General features: G+C 37.0%; 2 protein-coding genes and 1 long non-coding RNA gene across 9 annotated transcripts; 2 read left to right on the top strand and 1 right to left on the bottom strand.

The window, feature by feature from the left end:
• The first annotated feature begins 1015 nt into the window (after positions 1-1015).
• On the top strand, positions 1016-9149 carry LOC110617255 (probable protein phosphatase 2C 75). 4 transcript variants are annotated; one of them, XR_006351024.1, is made up of 5 exons: positions 1016-1824; positions 1939-2337; positions 3254-3359; positions 7016-7150; positions 7861-7996. XR_006351024.1 is itself a non-coding variant. In XM_021759928.2 (5 exons), the coding sequence occupies exons 1-4, from the start codon at positions 1384-1386 to the stop codon at positions 7072-7074; spliced, it is 1005 nt and encodes a 334-aa protein (XP_021615620.1). In that variant the 5' UTR covers positions 1016-1383; the 3' UTR covers positions 7075-7099; positions 7861-7998. The 4 variants fall into 4 exon arrangements, 3 of the variants coding, with proteins under 3 accessions (XP_021615620.1, XP_043813478.1, XP_021615619.1); XM_021759928.2 differs by having other exon boundaries at positions 7016-7099; positions 7861-7998; XM_043957543.1 differs by lacking the exons at positions 7016-7150; positions 7861-7996 and adding an exon at positions 4108-4638.
• Positions 7657-8843, bottom strand: LOC110617257. Its single transcript, XR_002488336.2, has 2 exons — positions 8442-8843; positions 7657-8248 (listed from the first exon to the last, which is right to left on the bottom strand). It is a non-coding gene; the product is annotated as an uncharacterized LOC110617257 (long non-coding RNA).
• A 1479-nt stretch (positions 9150-10628) lies between the features above and the next one.
• LOC110617256 (glycosylinositol phosphorylceramide mannosyl transferase 1) lies at positions 10629-14465 on the top strand. 4 transcript variants are annotated; one of them, XM_021759931.2, is made up of 6 exons: positions 10629-11014; positions 11329-11722; positions 12675-12838; positions 12926-12996; positions 13123-13219; positions 13987-14118. In XM_021759931.2, exons 1-5 carry the CDS (start codon positions 10749-10751, stop codon positions 13194-13196), a joined length of 969 nt encoding a protein of 322 aa, XP_021615623.1. In that variant the 5' UTR covers positions 10629-10748; the 3' UTR covers positions 13197-13219; positions 13987-14118. The 4 variants fall into 4 exon arrangements, with proteins under 4 accessions (XP_021615623.1, XP_021615621.1, XP_021615624.1 ...); XM_021759932.2 differs by lacking the exon at positions 13123-13219 and having other exon boundaries at positions 10636-11014; positions 11329-11510; positions 11610-11722; positions 13987-14465; XM_021759930.2 differs by lacking the exon at positions 13123-13219 and having other exon boundaries at positions 10636-11014; positions 13987-14465.
• The last annotated feature ends 269 nt before the right edge of the window (positions 14466-14734 follow it).

A 14734-nucleotide genomic window follows, 5' to 3' on the forward strand; every position in this document is an offset into this window, starting at 1 on the left:
GAGTCATGTTTCAGTTATCAATTTCTAGAGGTCCAATTTGACCTATACATTTGAGAAAAACAATAAGAGAACAGCCATTTCATTTTATTTCAAAAAATTTTTGAATTTAAATTTATAGCTTTTTTATCATCATTTTATTTTATTAGTAATTATCTTTAAATAAATTCATAAAATTTATGTTATTTTTTACAAATAATAAAATTTTGAAGATAAAAATTCAGAATGAATTTATATATTTACAAATTATAAAAATCAATTAAAACCATATTTTTGCAAATTTTAATTTTCACAAACACCTTATAGAGATGAGGAGGAAGACAAAATTATGTAAAGAAGGCTAAACATGATTTAAGATATTGTAACCAGCAGGGGGAACATGAGAAGTGTCAAAAAAAAAAAAAAAAAATTAAGCAGGTAAACAGCAGACCCCACCTGCGGCACTGGTTTGGTATGCCAACTGCCAAGTGGTTTCTGTGCCTCTACGCACTTTCCAAGCAGGAAAGCTAGGAACAACTGGGCTATGGTTACCCCAGCTACAGCTTTTCACTATTAAGCCTTTTTGATCCTTTTTGTCACCATCAACCTCTTTTTCGTAATCCCCCATGCCGCATTCCTCTCCACGTGTCGCCCTTCCCCACTAAGATTTACGCTCACAGCCGGTTGTTTTGACCCCATCATTCTATGACCTAATCCATGTGCGCTTTTGTTACGATTCCACCGCTTGTGACGCTAGCTTTTTTCCCTCTTTTCCTACGTGTCGCCTCTGGACCATTAACTATCCTCCTCCCGCCACGTGTTCACGGAATCCTAATTCCAGGAGAGAGAAATTTTTTTTGACAAAAGCACTCCTTCTGTGGACCACCTGCTACCTTAAATACAAACGTGGACTTGTATCATTTGTTCACCTTTTAAAATGTTAGCTTTCTGGGTCTCCACTTGTCAGTTTCCGTTCGACACGTGTCCCACCCGAAAACTCGACATATCGCGATAAGCATTTTCCAACGGAGAAAGAAAGAGATTAGACGAGGTTTTACGGGAGATGAATAGTCTGGCAGGACACGCGGCTTAACTTGAGGAAGTAGTCGTCGGAGACGGGCAGAAAGGGCACGCTGCCCCTTGGAGCTGGCTTGCCCAGGAGGCTTACACGAGATATAGAGAAAAACACAACACGTTGCTTTTCTCTCTTACGTCTCTCTGAAGGAGAAATCAGAAACAAGAAAAACACTCTCTTTAAATTCTTTTTCCATTTCCATTTCGCCTTTCTCTCTCTTCTCTCTCTTCGTTTATCTTAGGGTCTGTTTTTATCCCGTCATACAAATTGTCGATAATGATTGCCCATGGCGACATGACGTCGGCTAAGGTTTCCTTCTCTAACCTTTGTCAATGACGGAGGTGCATCGAAGAATGCTGAGCGACGAGAACGAAGATTCGCCGGCAAAATGCAGGGAACGTCGTCGTAGGAGAATCGAGATGAGGAGGCTGGCCTCAGTACCGGGCGCTGGTACGCCTCCTCCGGAGAGTGAGAGTCATGCGGAGAGCTCAAGCTGTTTTGCCAACGGAAAGCGAATTCGGAAGTCAGAGACGGGAGATTTCCCGGGGGCGTCTTCGCTGGTTTCGTCCGGTGATGACGTGGAGACCGAGGCGGTCCAGCCACCAAGCGGGTTTCCTCTGGTTGAGCCGACGTTTGGGACTATGTCAGTGGCGGGGAGGTTACGTGAGATGGAGGACGCAATAACTGTATGCACCAACCTTTGCAGGCCGGAGATAAACGAAAGGAGGCCGGTACATTTCTTCGCTGTGTATGACGGCCATGGAGGGTCTCACGTAAATGCTCAAATTCATCATCTAATTTTTAATCTTGTTGATGAAGTCGAAGGTGGGGCAATTGGGTCACCTGGAAAGCGATTTGATTAAGGGACTCTCTATGTTTATGTGCAGGTGGCAGAACTATGTAGGGAGAGGATGCACGTGATCTTGGAGGGAGAATTGATGCGCGTGGACCACACTGACAGTAGTGAGAATGGGAACGGTAGCAGCAGTGGCATCTCAGAGAAACGTCAACTCCAAAGACAAGGAGGAGATGAAGTGGAGAAATGGAGGACAGTGTTGAAGAGGAGCTTCGAGAAGATGGACGAGGCTGCATTAAACACGTGCGCGTGTGGTTGTGTAGGGTTCGAGTGTACTTGCCATCCCATGGACATGGAGGTGGCGCTTGGAGGGTCCACTGCAGTCTTAGCGCTCTTGACTCAAGAGCACATTGTTGTTGCCAATTGCGGTGACTCACGCGCCGTCCTCTGCCGAGGCGGGAGGGCTATTCCACTCAGTTTTGATCAGAAGGTTAGTTTTGTAATTTGAACGCAGATGACAGTACTCTGGCACTGTACTTGATGATGCGAAAGGCATGCACTTGCCACCTGTGTTGTTCACCAGGTGGCTTTTGTTTTACTCTGACTAGGCCATTTATACTCAACACTTTCCTAGGCTTGTTTCCTGTCTCCTTTTGAAGTCAGGATTTGCCTTTCTTTTTTCTGATGAAGCTTATCCAAATTATACTATAGTTTTACATTTTAGCAAATTTCCAAGAATAATTATTCGTGATTATTCCCGAAATAACCTTTCTTAGCGCTCAAAAGTCACAAGCTCAACTCAGCTTCGGTGGTGCTTGGTGGTTCATGACACGTATATATGTGAACCCTTGTACGTTATTTCTAACACCAGGACTCCATGAGACAACAGAACATGCAGCTGAGATTATATCCAATCCTGTTCAACGTTTGTATTTCCCCTATCTTCTACATGAGTTTCAATATTATTGCAACTTTGCGAGGCAAGTTCCTTTAGATTAGTTGCTTGGTCTCGGAATTGTAATTTTTATTTCAGTAAATAGGCGTTCATGAATATATATATCCGAATTATTTCTGAAAAAAAAATTAAGTTTGAAAGAATTTAGAAGTAGAAAGAATTTGTTATTATAAGTAACCTTTTGCATCATTCCATTTGAAAGACATTATTTTTGTGTAATTGTCTTCAGACGGCTATGACATTTATCTGTTTGCCAGATGTCTCGGTTGGTTTAGTTTTCTGTCAATAATTGCATTGCTTAGTTGTTCTAAATTGGTAATTTTTACTCCTAATTAAATTCTTTTCTTCCTAGTTTTGGAATATCATTAATTGCTGATATATTTTCATCGTTTTTCCCCTTTTGAATCTTAAACTAATTTATTTGAAGTTTTTGGTTTAATATTGCTTGCAGCCAGATAGACCAGATGAACTTGCAAGGATTGAAGCTGCTGGGGGCCATGTCATTTTTGTGAATGGTGCTCGAGTTGAAGGCATTCTTGCTATGTCCAGAGCAATAGGTAATCTGTTCTAGGTTTAACTGAAATATTGTTCTCTTTTATCCAGTGGTACAAATCTTAAAAGAAGTGTAAACCCCAATGATATGGATTTCCGTACAACATAATTTGAATGCGATATATATTTGATTTCTATCACATGACATTTGCATGTACAAGATAGTAATCTTTATCAATTGCAATAGAAGCTTTAAAATTTTTGTCATTTGAAAACAAGAATATCAATACTTCACTCAATGGATGCGCCAATGTTCTTGTGCAAATGTACAATTTTATTCTTTAAACCTTATGGAGTCATTGATACATTGAAGCGCAGAAAGGAAAGTGTGTTATTTTCCCTTGTGTCACTGTTTATAATTAGAATACAAAATGTTATTAATTGTGGTGTGTGATTTGATTTTAGTTTTCGTGCTAGATTAGATAAACAATAAGCTTACTCCTCTAGCTTTTATTGTTAATTCTCATAGCAGCATGAGAACTAAAAGTATGTTAGTTTAGGTTATAAATTTGAATGGACTGTCCATTAATATCTGTATCAGGCTTTCAGCTATTGGTACCTAGTTTTCTTGACAATACTTGGTTGGTTTTTCTTTTTTTTTTTTTTTTTTTTTTTTCTATTTTTTGAACTTGTAAATTACTTTGATGCTAAAACTAGGAGGTTCTTTATTTTTTGGAATACAATATTACTCGGTCATTTTCGATAATTTTTGTTCTCTATTATTCATTTTTCTTTCACGGAGAAAAAAAAAAGGAAGGCAAATGCTTTCTTGTCCATTTCTAGGACAAAAAGGGTCTTCGAAATGTGGCAAAGGCAATTTTACTCGTTGAAATGTGATTATGGGATCATACAATTAATCCAGTCCAACCAAATGCGTGATCGGTATCATAGATGTTGCTATTCCAACTCAGCTATTGGATCATACGCTCAACTCAAGCCTCAAGGTCAATGATGGATTACTATTTCCTCCTAGTTATCAACTCAATGTGTTGCATCCATTATCCTCTGTTCAAGTTGGGGACTTGCAATACCAAATGTGAGATAATGTTTTTATTGGAGTATGAAGGCCATGAAGACATCGGAAGGCTAAAACAAATGGACCCTAGCTACAAAAGGGTTGATCTATTGAATTTTTTTCTTGTTGTAATAGTTAGGGTACACAACTTGGAATTTCACTTTCCCATTTTGTGTCCCTTTCAATTTGAACTAGTAGGATTTGAGCATGGGTTTTCCAAGTTGGAGTCCCAACTTTTCAATACTAGGCGACTTTTCAAATAGTGTGGTGTAAGATTTGTCATGTTCAACACATGTCAACTGAAATGTCTACTCGTTGCCACTTGGTGTTCAATTGAAATACAATATGATTGATATATTAAATGAGGATTGATATCATAGATTTTAAGAATCTTTGCCCTCGAGACATCATTTTCATGGAAGATGCTAAACATCTACGCATTTGTTTGGGATTAGGTTTTGCTTTGCTTTGGTTTAGGATAAATAGTACTTAATCTGGTAGAGGAGGTTAAGGGATGTTTTTTCAGCATAAGGGCGGACCAATGTTACACATCATCAACAAGATACGATAGATCAGGTTCCAAAAAATTGCATTTGGTTTCCTTCACTCCAATTGGCTGAAGAAGATAATGCTTAGCCTTCACTCTTACCGTATACCTTCTTTAAGAATAGAGGGAATGAGGACCTAAGATGAAGAGTACTTATTCTTGGCATTTATGTTGCATATTGGTACTAAAAGATTATTTAAATGTGTAATCTTCCAAGCAATTATTTATTCTTTTTTATTCCTTGGTTGTCCTCCCATCGTTTCATATTGTGTATTTTTGTCTTCTGTTGATCCATCCGAATGGTCATGTTCATATTGAAGGATTCTAATGAGATGAATTAAAATGGTTGGGATTGTTTGAGAAATATAAGGACTTTTATTAGAGTTTACTTTTTTGATGGAGTACACTGTATTTGATTGAAGCTACTTTGCAAATTTTGACAAAGTCTTGGCCGATGTGCCAATATATAATGAGGAGGAGGATGCCAACTTGGTGAAATTAAAGAGTTGGTACATGTTTGGAAAGATAAGGGCTTGTATTGTGATTGCATTTGAATGGCATATGCCATATTTAACTAAAATCAATCTTTGATAACTTGTGATAAAAACATAGGTTATTTATAGAATAATAAGAATTTATAGATGGCTTGCCAATGGAGTGGGATCAATATTGTGTTGATGCGAAATTCAATTCTATTGAATTCAGTGATAAACGGTGGACGGTTTTTGGGGTTATGGGTGTGTATTACATTGTTTGTCGTATGTATGATTAGATTTTGTAGGTTTGTGTTCTCAGGACGTAAGATAACGGAAGGTATAAGATTTATATTATGTACTTGTGCAAGGTGTTGTGTTTAGTGAAACTAACAACTATAACCTTTTTTGTAAGCCTAATAGGAGTATCTCTAAGTAAAGATTACATTTGCTGAACGTGAAGTCTTTAGTTCCTCACATAGGCATGGACCAAAAATTACCAACTTCTTTGGCGACTAGTTTTTGAGGATTCCAAGGGAAAATTACAAACTACTAGTGTCGATTAAAGTTTGTGTCAGGTGCAAGGCATGAAGGATCATAGCGACATGCTAAGATCAATAGATTTCCAAATCCTTAAGGAAGTGCCTTCGCTTAGGAGATATGATGTATGCAAGGTGTATATGTTATTTCAGAGTTGAGCCTTATTTGGGTTTTTCAGCTAAAAAATGTTTAGGCTCTTTTAGATCATTAGGCGTCAAAAGGCACTTGCCTTGCTTATAGTTTTGGGCGTGAAACGCTGCACCTTTGAGAATTAAATGGATAGAATGATGGCCAACACGGAATAGGTTGAGGGAAAGTTATGCTCTTCCTCTTTATTTTTTCTCAACTAAGAAAGAAAAAAACTTCTATCGTCTTTCTTCGTTTAGGCTCTCTTCCTTCTTTGTCTTGTAATATCTCATTTCTTTGTCTGCCTTTGTTCTAATTGGCTAAGTTGTGCATGCTGCAACACATTCCAAAACAATTGGCTGTTCTTGAATTTGTTGCTTCATCTGCTTGTTATGTATATTCTCAAATTAATGATAGAATTTAACTTGTTGCTTTGTTAGAATTATCTCAAGATGGTAAATACAATTACTGTACTGACATCTGCTTTGACCTTCTGGTGTGAGACCGGCCAGTTTGGCACAGATATCACAAGCGTAATCAAAAGCCAGAGAAGATGTAATCCTGGTTGCTTGTTATTGATGCTTATTCATGGAATATTTTATTTATTTTCAGTATTATCTTTACTTGATAAGATTTCTCTGCCAATTTCCAGTTCGTTTATTTTCTTAATTGAAAGTTACACAGCTATGATGTATTTAGCTAATGGATGTTTTTAATGATTTCTTATTCTTTATGCTCGATTTAGCAATTGCTAGTACATTTGACATTATCAATGTACATCATGCAAGTTTGTTATCTGGTGACTGAATCTATATATGTGCATATACAGATGTTAGTATCACCGTTGAGAATCAGATCCTTTTGTGATTGTCCCATTAAAGTTGCTATACATCTTAGGGGGTAGAAACATCTGCAATTTCTAGCCACAACATATAAATGAGTTGTATTGGTTTTGATTAGGAATTTTGGCTGTTTGTCCCAATCTGGTCAAACCATGGAGCTGCCAAGTTGACTGCTGAAGTCAAGAACTACAGATACAAAGAAGTTGGTGGTTTGACTTTGTTTGTCCTGCTGTTGTTTTCTCTCATATTTACTGTAAGAAATCTACCATGATTACTATGGGGGTGCATTAGCATGAAGGGATATAATGTTTCTTGGTTAATAAATCTAGAAGACACATGATAGCTGTGAGATAAAGTTCGGTAGCTCTTGCCATGCTATCTTCCAAATGGTTGTAGAATTCCTGTAGTGAATCACCAGCATAAAACCAGGTAGTGCATGAATTGAATTTTGTGTGAGAATTACATTTAGGCCTTGAGACTGAATTCTTGACATTGACGCAATACATACCCATCTTGCCTGGAGTTGGACCCCAATAATTATCTTAATGCCTGCATTTCTGTTGGGCTATGCTGAAAGGTTGAAAGTAAGCGAATTTGTGGCAAAAATTGAAATGATTACTCTTTGTTTTTAGCTTTTGGTATGAGATGATGAAACTGATATTAGTCCTTGTCAATCTTTCTGGGATAAGAAGGTATTCATTTCAATTTTCTTTTGGGTGGACGTTCCTTGCATGTTAGTATATCTAACTGCCTTACAGATAAAAAAAAGAAACCTTAAATTATTTTAGGATGTTTCCTCTTGCTTAATGTGACAATTTGATGCTTAAATACATAGCACTAACTGCAGGTCATTAGGAAAAAGAAGGTATAGGACTAACGGGGGAGCTTGTAAGATCTCCATAATAAAATAATGATGCTTGTGTGCTTATTGCTCACTTTCCTCTTTTACTCTTCATTGGTCAGGGGACAGGTTTTTAAAGCCAATTGTGATATCAGAGCCCGAGATTACCTTCACAAAAAGAGATCAAGAAGATGAGTGCTTAATTCTCGCTAGTGATGGCCTGTGGGACGTCCTGTCGAGTGAGTTGGCTTGTGAGGTAGCTTGTGAGTGCCTGCGAGAAGGAAATCCTTCTAGTGTTGTGAATGCCAGGTCTCGCATGGAAGATGAAGGGACTGGGACATTATATCCATCTCGAAGCATATTGGCTGCAGCACTTCTCACTCGCCTCGCTTTGGGACGGAGAAGCTCTGATAACATTAGTGTAATTGTTGTTGATCTTAAGAGGAGCTGAGGATGAGATAAGTGCCATTCAATGTCAATATCAACTTTGTACAGTTCTCCTGAGGGAATCTGCAAGCATAGATAGGTTTTAATTGGGGAATAAAAAATCTTTTTATAGATTGAATGCGTTAAATTGACTCTGGTTCTCTTTTTAACTATGGTAGCCTATGATCAATAAGATTTGGTGTGACATGTGAAATATTTTTGCTGTCTTCTTCATTCACAGGTGAGAGTGTGTGTGGCATGAAACGCAACTTCTCACCCTTTTGCAGTAAAATATTTTGGGTATCCCGAGGTCCTGGTGGGATCAAACAACTGAATACTGGGAATTGGAATCTCACGTTGTTGGTCTTGAATGTTTGGATCGGAGATGCTCCTCTGTCTTGGTCAATTGCCAAGAGCGAGGCCGACCGCTCATTCCACTATGGTCACTGGGAACCACAACATACTCGGCGAATGCTTGCAGGGTGTTGCTGCAGTACTTGCCAACCAACGTCTTCCTCTGGCAAGTAACTTGTGTATTCTTCTAGAGGTGACACCATTTGCTGTAAATTCGGGGTAGCAACAATACAGAGAATCCAAGAAATTCGAGGTTCCAGTCCCACCAGGTTCCACCTTGATTAAAACAGCAATCTACCACAGCGACCCCTTACGTAGTTTTCCATGATACTGCTTTGTTCAAGAACTGTTAATAGGGAAAAACCTTCATAACCCGTTCAAGGAGACTGGCTCCTGGAGGAGACGGCCGCAGTACTTGCCCAATTGGCGCTACGCCTGCACCAATAGAAAGGTAAGTTCTACGCTCTTTTTTTCTCTAAAAAAAAAAGAAGGAAAATTCCTAACAGCTCGTTTTTCTTAATTGGCTATTTCTATTACGATTTACGAGTGTGCAAGGATTCTTTTTTCGAACCAAAATGACAAAAAAAAAAAAAACACTACCTTATTGTTTACATCGAATAAGATCTGAATAGAACACAGTATTTGGATTAAATTCGATTAATCAATTCACCTTAATGAAAAGTGGATGCTATTTCACTGCATACAATTCAAAGAACACGGATGACAGAATCGTCTATACAAATCACATTATAAAAACCCCACAGCAACAATCTGAAATCTCAAAAATAGAACACCCCAGCATATAGACAATAAACTATCAACAACTAAAAAAAGAATTTCATAATTAACGTATTCAGCAATAACTGATTTTTTTTTTTTTTTAAATCCAATCTACTGACAAAACCCAGCAACCATCGTCGCTTGAGGCAAAAGAAATGGAGGGCCACGGCGGTATTAATGGAACAATGAACGCTCGTAGATGGAGAATAGCAGACGAAAATGAAAATGGAACTGATAAATAGATCATAACTCAAAAATGGAATTTCCTTCCTTGTAGCAGTTGGGATCAAGGTTGCGATATCGTTGACCTCTGTGAGCCCTCACTAGCTGGGTGTGAGATGATAGTCGGTGCAGGGAGAGATAAGAAAACTGATAGATGGAGAAGAAGCAAAAGCACCCGTAGATGGAGAGAAGGCTAAGGTTCAAAATCGGGGAACGGAGAAATGAAATAGGGATCATGTCCCTCTTCGATAAATATGTGGTGAGTTGGGTACACAGGTGCGGACTATAAGGATGAGGATCAGGATTGAACCACTCCAAAAAATAAAGAAAAACAGAATTAACCTCTTACACTCTTTTTAATGGGAAAAAAGTATAATAAAGAATTTTTTTAAAGTATGTTTTTACTATGTATAATTTTACATATTTTTTGAATTTAAATAATTTTTTATAGTTTAAGAGGAAGGGAAGATTCTTAAGGTATTTTGAAAACCTTGTCAATTGGCGGATTGAAATTAAAAAACCTCACCTCTCCTAAGTACATATTAAGGTTTTTTAAACATTAAAAAAACCTTCTATTATTTTAAAGAACTCTTTTTAAGTAAATTTTAATACACTTAATATCGATTCAAATTTATAACTACGGTTGATAACAATATATTATTTTTTTAAGCAATAATAATGAATTACTAATCTCAATAAAATAATTAATTTATTATAATAAAATTATTAATGAGTTTTTTTCTTAAATAATAATAATTTTTTAAAAAATTAAATTGTATTTATTTCTTTTTAATGAAAATTTATGGGATTGAATTACGCTGGTTGCAGTTTCTATTTGGGAAAAGAATTACCTTTTTTTTTTATGGATTTCTAAAAGAGAAAAGAAACATAATTTTTCTTTTTAAAAGAAAATGAGAAATAATTATTATATCCACATAATTTAACAAAGAAAACCCTTAAATTAAAAGATATTAAAAAAAATTTATACAAGTAATCTTAAATTCTCTTTATTTTTCACTAATTTAAATAAAAATATTTTAAACTTATTTTAAGAGATTAAGAAATATAATATTTCTTCTTTTCTTTTGTTTTTTTTAGTTATTGTCCAAATAAAAAAATTTAAAGAAACGTTACTTGAGGTGGTTGCTCGACTTTAAATTGCCAAGAAGACCACACACATCAACTGTCTTGCCATTAACCGATCAAACGCTGTTCATTCAGTGATCGCATGCCAATGTCCGCCATCATCGGGATACGCGACGTTGTCGTCGACGAGTTATCCTCTCCGGCCAAGCAGAAGGCTGCCAACAAAAGCTTCCACAGCAGCCGTTGGACGCCTCTGCTGCGCCGAGATCGCCAGCTGCTCGCCGGTACTAAGGTGAAGCTTGTGCTGGGCCTTCTTATCCTCTGCGCCACCTTTTACATGACTTCCAGGATTAGCTCGTTTATGTGCTGGATCCCTGATAACACTTCCGCCGTCTTTTCTCCTTCTAAGTACCTCCTTTTCCTTGAAGCTTCGTGTTTGGTTCCTTTTATTGCTAAATTTCATCAAACACTTGGATCGTTAATTCTTCAATTAAGTTGTTGGATGCTTAATTTTTGGTACCCATAATGCTTACTAGGTGATCACTCACTTGAGTAGGGATCATTAATTATTGTAAAATGAATTACTACCAAACGAAACAATCATAATTTCATCTAGTTTTGGTAGCATCTTTAAGTAGCTGGCTGTATTTGAGCATCGTATGTAATTGTCCGATCGATTTGCGGTGATGTATTTTCAAGTTTGTTTTTCCTTTCGTGGGTAGGGGAGGCTACGCAGTGCTTATCAACGCGAGGAAAGGAAATTTGCTTCTAACGCAATCTGTCGCTCACTACGCGTCCTGTGTTTGCACAGATGCAATCCATGTTGTGTGGAGTGAGACTGATCCTCCATCGAAGAACTTGAAAGCTTATCTCAAAAGGGTCGTGCTTTCGAAGTTACAAACAGGTCTCAAACCCAATTTCAAACTCGATATTAGCAAGGAGGTTAATTTAAACAACAGGTTTAAGCCCTTCGCTGATCTTAGAACTGACGCGATTTTCTCAGTTGATGATGATGTGATTGTCCCCTGTTCCTTTCTGGATTTCGCTTTTTCTGTGTGGCAGAGTGCTCCTTCTGCTATGGTGGGATTCGTGCCGCGTATGCATTGGCTGGATTTGGTTGGTTGTTTCGTTTCTCCTTTTTAACTTAGTTGTACAGTCTTGAAGTATATGCCTGTTGGTGGGATTTACGTTCTTGGTTTTTCCTTTGCTGCACTATGGCGGATAAGTTATTTTCTTTTACTTTCTATCTGTGATGATCTCGTGGAATTTTATGATTGCAGTTTGAAATTGTATTAATTTTTTAAAAGGTAAATAAACTTGATGGAATCTGTTTTGTTTGAAAAGATTGCTCTGATGTTGTTAGGCAGGGCTGAGGGTGGAAAATTTTTAACATATATAATTGTATTCAGAAAGACGAGGTTATCTATATCTAGCTGTTGTTATTTCTTCTTCTGCGTTGCACTGCGTTCCATATAGGAGTATATTAAGTAAAGGTAATCACTACTAGTAGTGATTGTGCGTTGATTTTACTTCACTTAATGCTGGCTACCTCGTATGGGATTTTTAGTTCATGTCCGTGCCGCATATGTGAAATTGTCCAAGAGACTATAATGTTCATGTATTTTATTACATCTGAGGCTTTAAGCATGGCTATGAACAGAAGAGAGGAAGCCCACAAATGACATGGCAGTAATAAATGACTGAACTGCTGAACCATCCAACTGTAGGTTGATTCCAAATTCATAGTTAAGTTTTATCTTGCAGTTTTGAAGTATGATTGCATTCTTCTTAAGGCAGACTAAGGATTTATTAGCCAGGCAACTAATCAGGAATTTTTGGGAAGTGTTTTTACTTTTCAAATTTATTAATTTTCTCTTCATGTTCATGAAAAAATGCATTGAACAGGGTTCAATATGTCCGTGGCAGTAAACATGAACTTTTAAAAGCTAGTACTTGATTGTTCTATGCTTTCCTTTCAAAGTGAATTACATACATAATAGTTTTCTTTGCTTCTGTGGCATTCATACATAAATGAGCTTGTTTGACTTTTCATCCCTATCCAATTCAGAAGAATGGTGTCCCATATCACAAATATGGAGGATGGTGGAGAGTTTGGTGGATGGGCACTTATAATATGGTTCTTTCAAGAGCTGCATTCTTTCACAAGAAGTACTTGGACTTGTATACACACGCGATGCCCCCATCAATACAAGATTACATAGCGAGGGAAAGGTGCCTAATGGCATTTTTTTTCACATTTTTTCTCATGAATTTTGTTCTTGAGCGAGAAGATTACTTTTTCTTCCTCTTCTCTTACAGGAACTGTGAAGATATTGCAATGTCTTTACACATTGCCAATGCTACAGGTGCTCCTCCAATTTGGGTGAAAGGTAATGACCTTTCCTTCCTTTTTCTAGGAGAATTCACGTCCAATTATCAAAAATTTCATATACATATTTTTTAAAATACTCTAGAGTTTTGCTGTCCTAATAATATAACATGTTTTGTGCTTGAAGCTGATTTGACCAAGAATGCACCCCTTCTCAGTTTTAAGTTCTACTTTTTGTTGATCACTGGTGATTATCCTTAGCAATACCTGCATGGATTCTTCAGGTAGTTGTCAGCAGCATAAACAGAATTCTATCCAGATAGCTCCTCCCATTTTTGCTTTGATGGGCATGCTCTGGGCTTCATAGTTAGCTGACAGGAGCTAAGCTAAGGTTTAGAACTGTTTGTTTCCAAAGGTTATTGGGACTTAAATTTATTTACCAAAAAATTTGAAACCCACAGGCTAATTCAACGTCTCATCATAAAAATTTTAGATATATATGGAACCCTAATACACTGACAAAACTGAAAGGAATAAAATCAGCACAATCATGAATATTAAATAGAACTCAGTTTGACATGTGATTATCGAAATCACATTTTACTAATTATGAGATGAGACTGCAGCAAATTCGCTGAAAATGACTAATCAGCTTCACCTATGGATTGGATGGACTACCATCTAGTGTCTGGTATCTCACCTTGTATAGAAAGTTCCGTTTTCATGTTGCTGAAAACAAGTATGCTGCTTTATTGATTAGTCGTAATCCAAGTTATTGTTTTAAATGGTAATAAGACACATTTGTCTGTTTATGTTTTGATTCAGAAAAGAATGCGTTATTATTTACTGTACTGGAGAACCAGTTTTCTGTTTGAGAGTTTTTACATCAGAAAGATTACTAATTTGATTATGGTTTTAATTCTACAAACTTGTAGATTAGGATTAATGATTCCTCTTCTAATTTTACCACGGTTGTGATATCTTAGGAGTATTAAAATGTATGAACTCTGTTAATTTTTGGAGTATTGAGATGGCAATCCTGAAATTTCAGGAAAGATGCATGAGATTGGATCATTAGCCATAAGTGGTCTCAAAGGGCATAGTGATAGGAGAAACAAATGCCTGAATGACTTGATTTCCCTGTATGGCGGGACTGTGCCGCTTGTTTCAAGCAATGTAAAAGCTGTAGATGCAAGACGAGAATGGTTCTGGTAGATGCGAACTTGGAATTTTTTGGAGGCAGCCGAATGGTGATGGTGCTTTCAGATTCACCTCCATGTTGCAATCTAGTTCTGCATTACGCTTATTCTACCTGTATATTTGTAGAGAGGAGCTGTTTAAATGACTGGTATGGCGTCAGTGTTAACTGATATTTTTCTGTCACCCTGCTCATCTGTTCCATCTTCCATTCAACTGCTGTTGTATATTTTGAGCAGATTTTTATATGAATAGTAAAAAATCTGCTGTTGTAATATTTTTTTGTATTATAATTATATTGTTATAATATTTCATAATTTTCAATGATTCCCACTTATTTCTCTCTTTTCTTTTTCTTTTTTTTTTTTTAAATTATGATTCGCACATATTAGAAATTAATAAATATATTGGAAACCAAACGAAAAAGCAGGTGCTTTTTCTTTTAGAATAAATTTTTATTCTCTCTCCTTTTATCTGATTTCCAAATGGATGACGAGTGCAGAAACCTTGGCTGGCCTGGGCTGGCCTCCTTTCTCCATTGGCTACTTTTCTTCTTTTTTTTTTGACCAGAAAGCAATGCCAGCTATTGCCGGTACTCCCGT

Source organism: Manihot esculenta, chromosome 6, assembly GCF_001659605.2.
Source record: "Manihot esculenta cultivar AM560-2 chromosome 6, M.esculenta_v8, whole genome shotgun sequence".
NCBI lineage: Eukaryota > Viridiplantae > Streptophyta > Magnoliopsida > Malpighiales > Euphorbiaceae > Manihot > Manihot esculenta.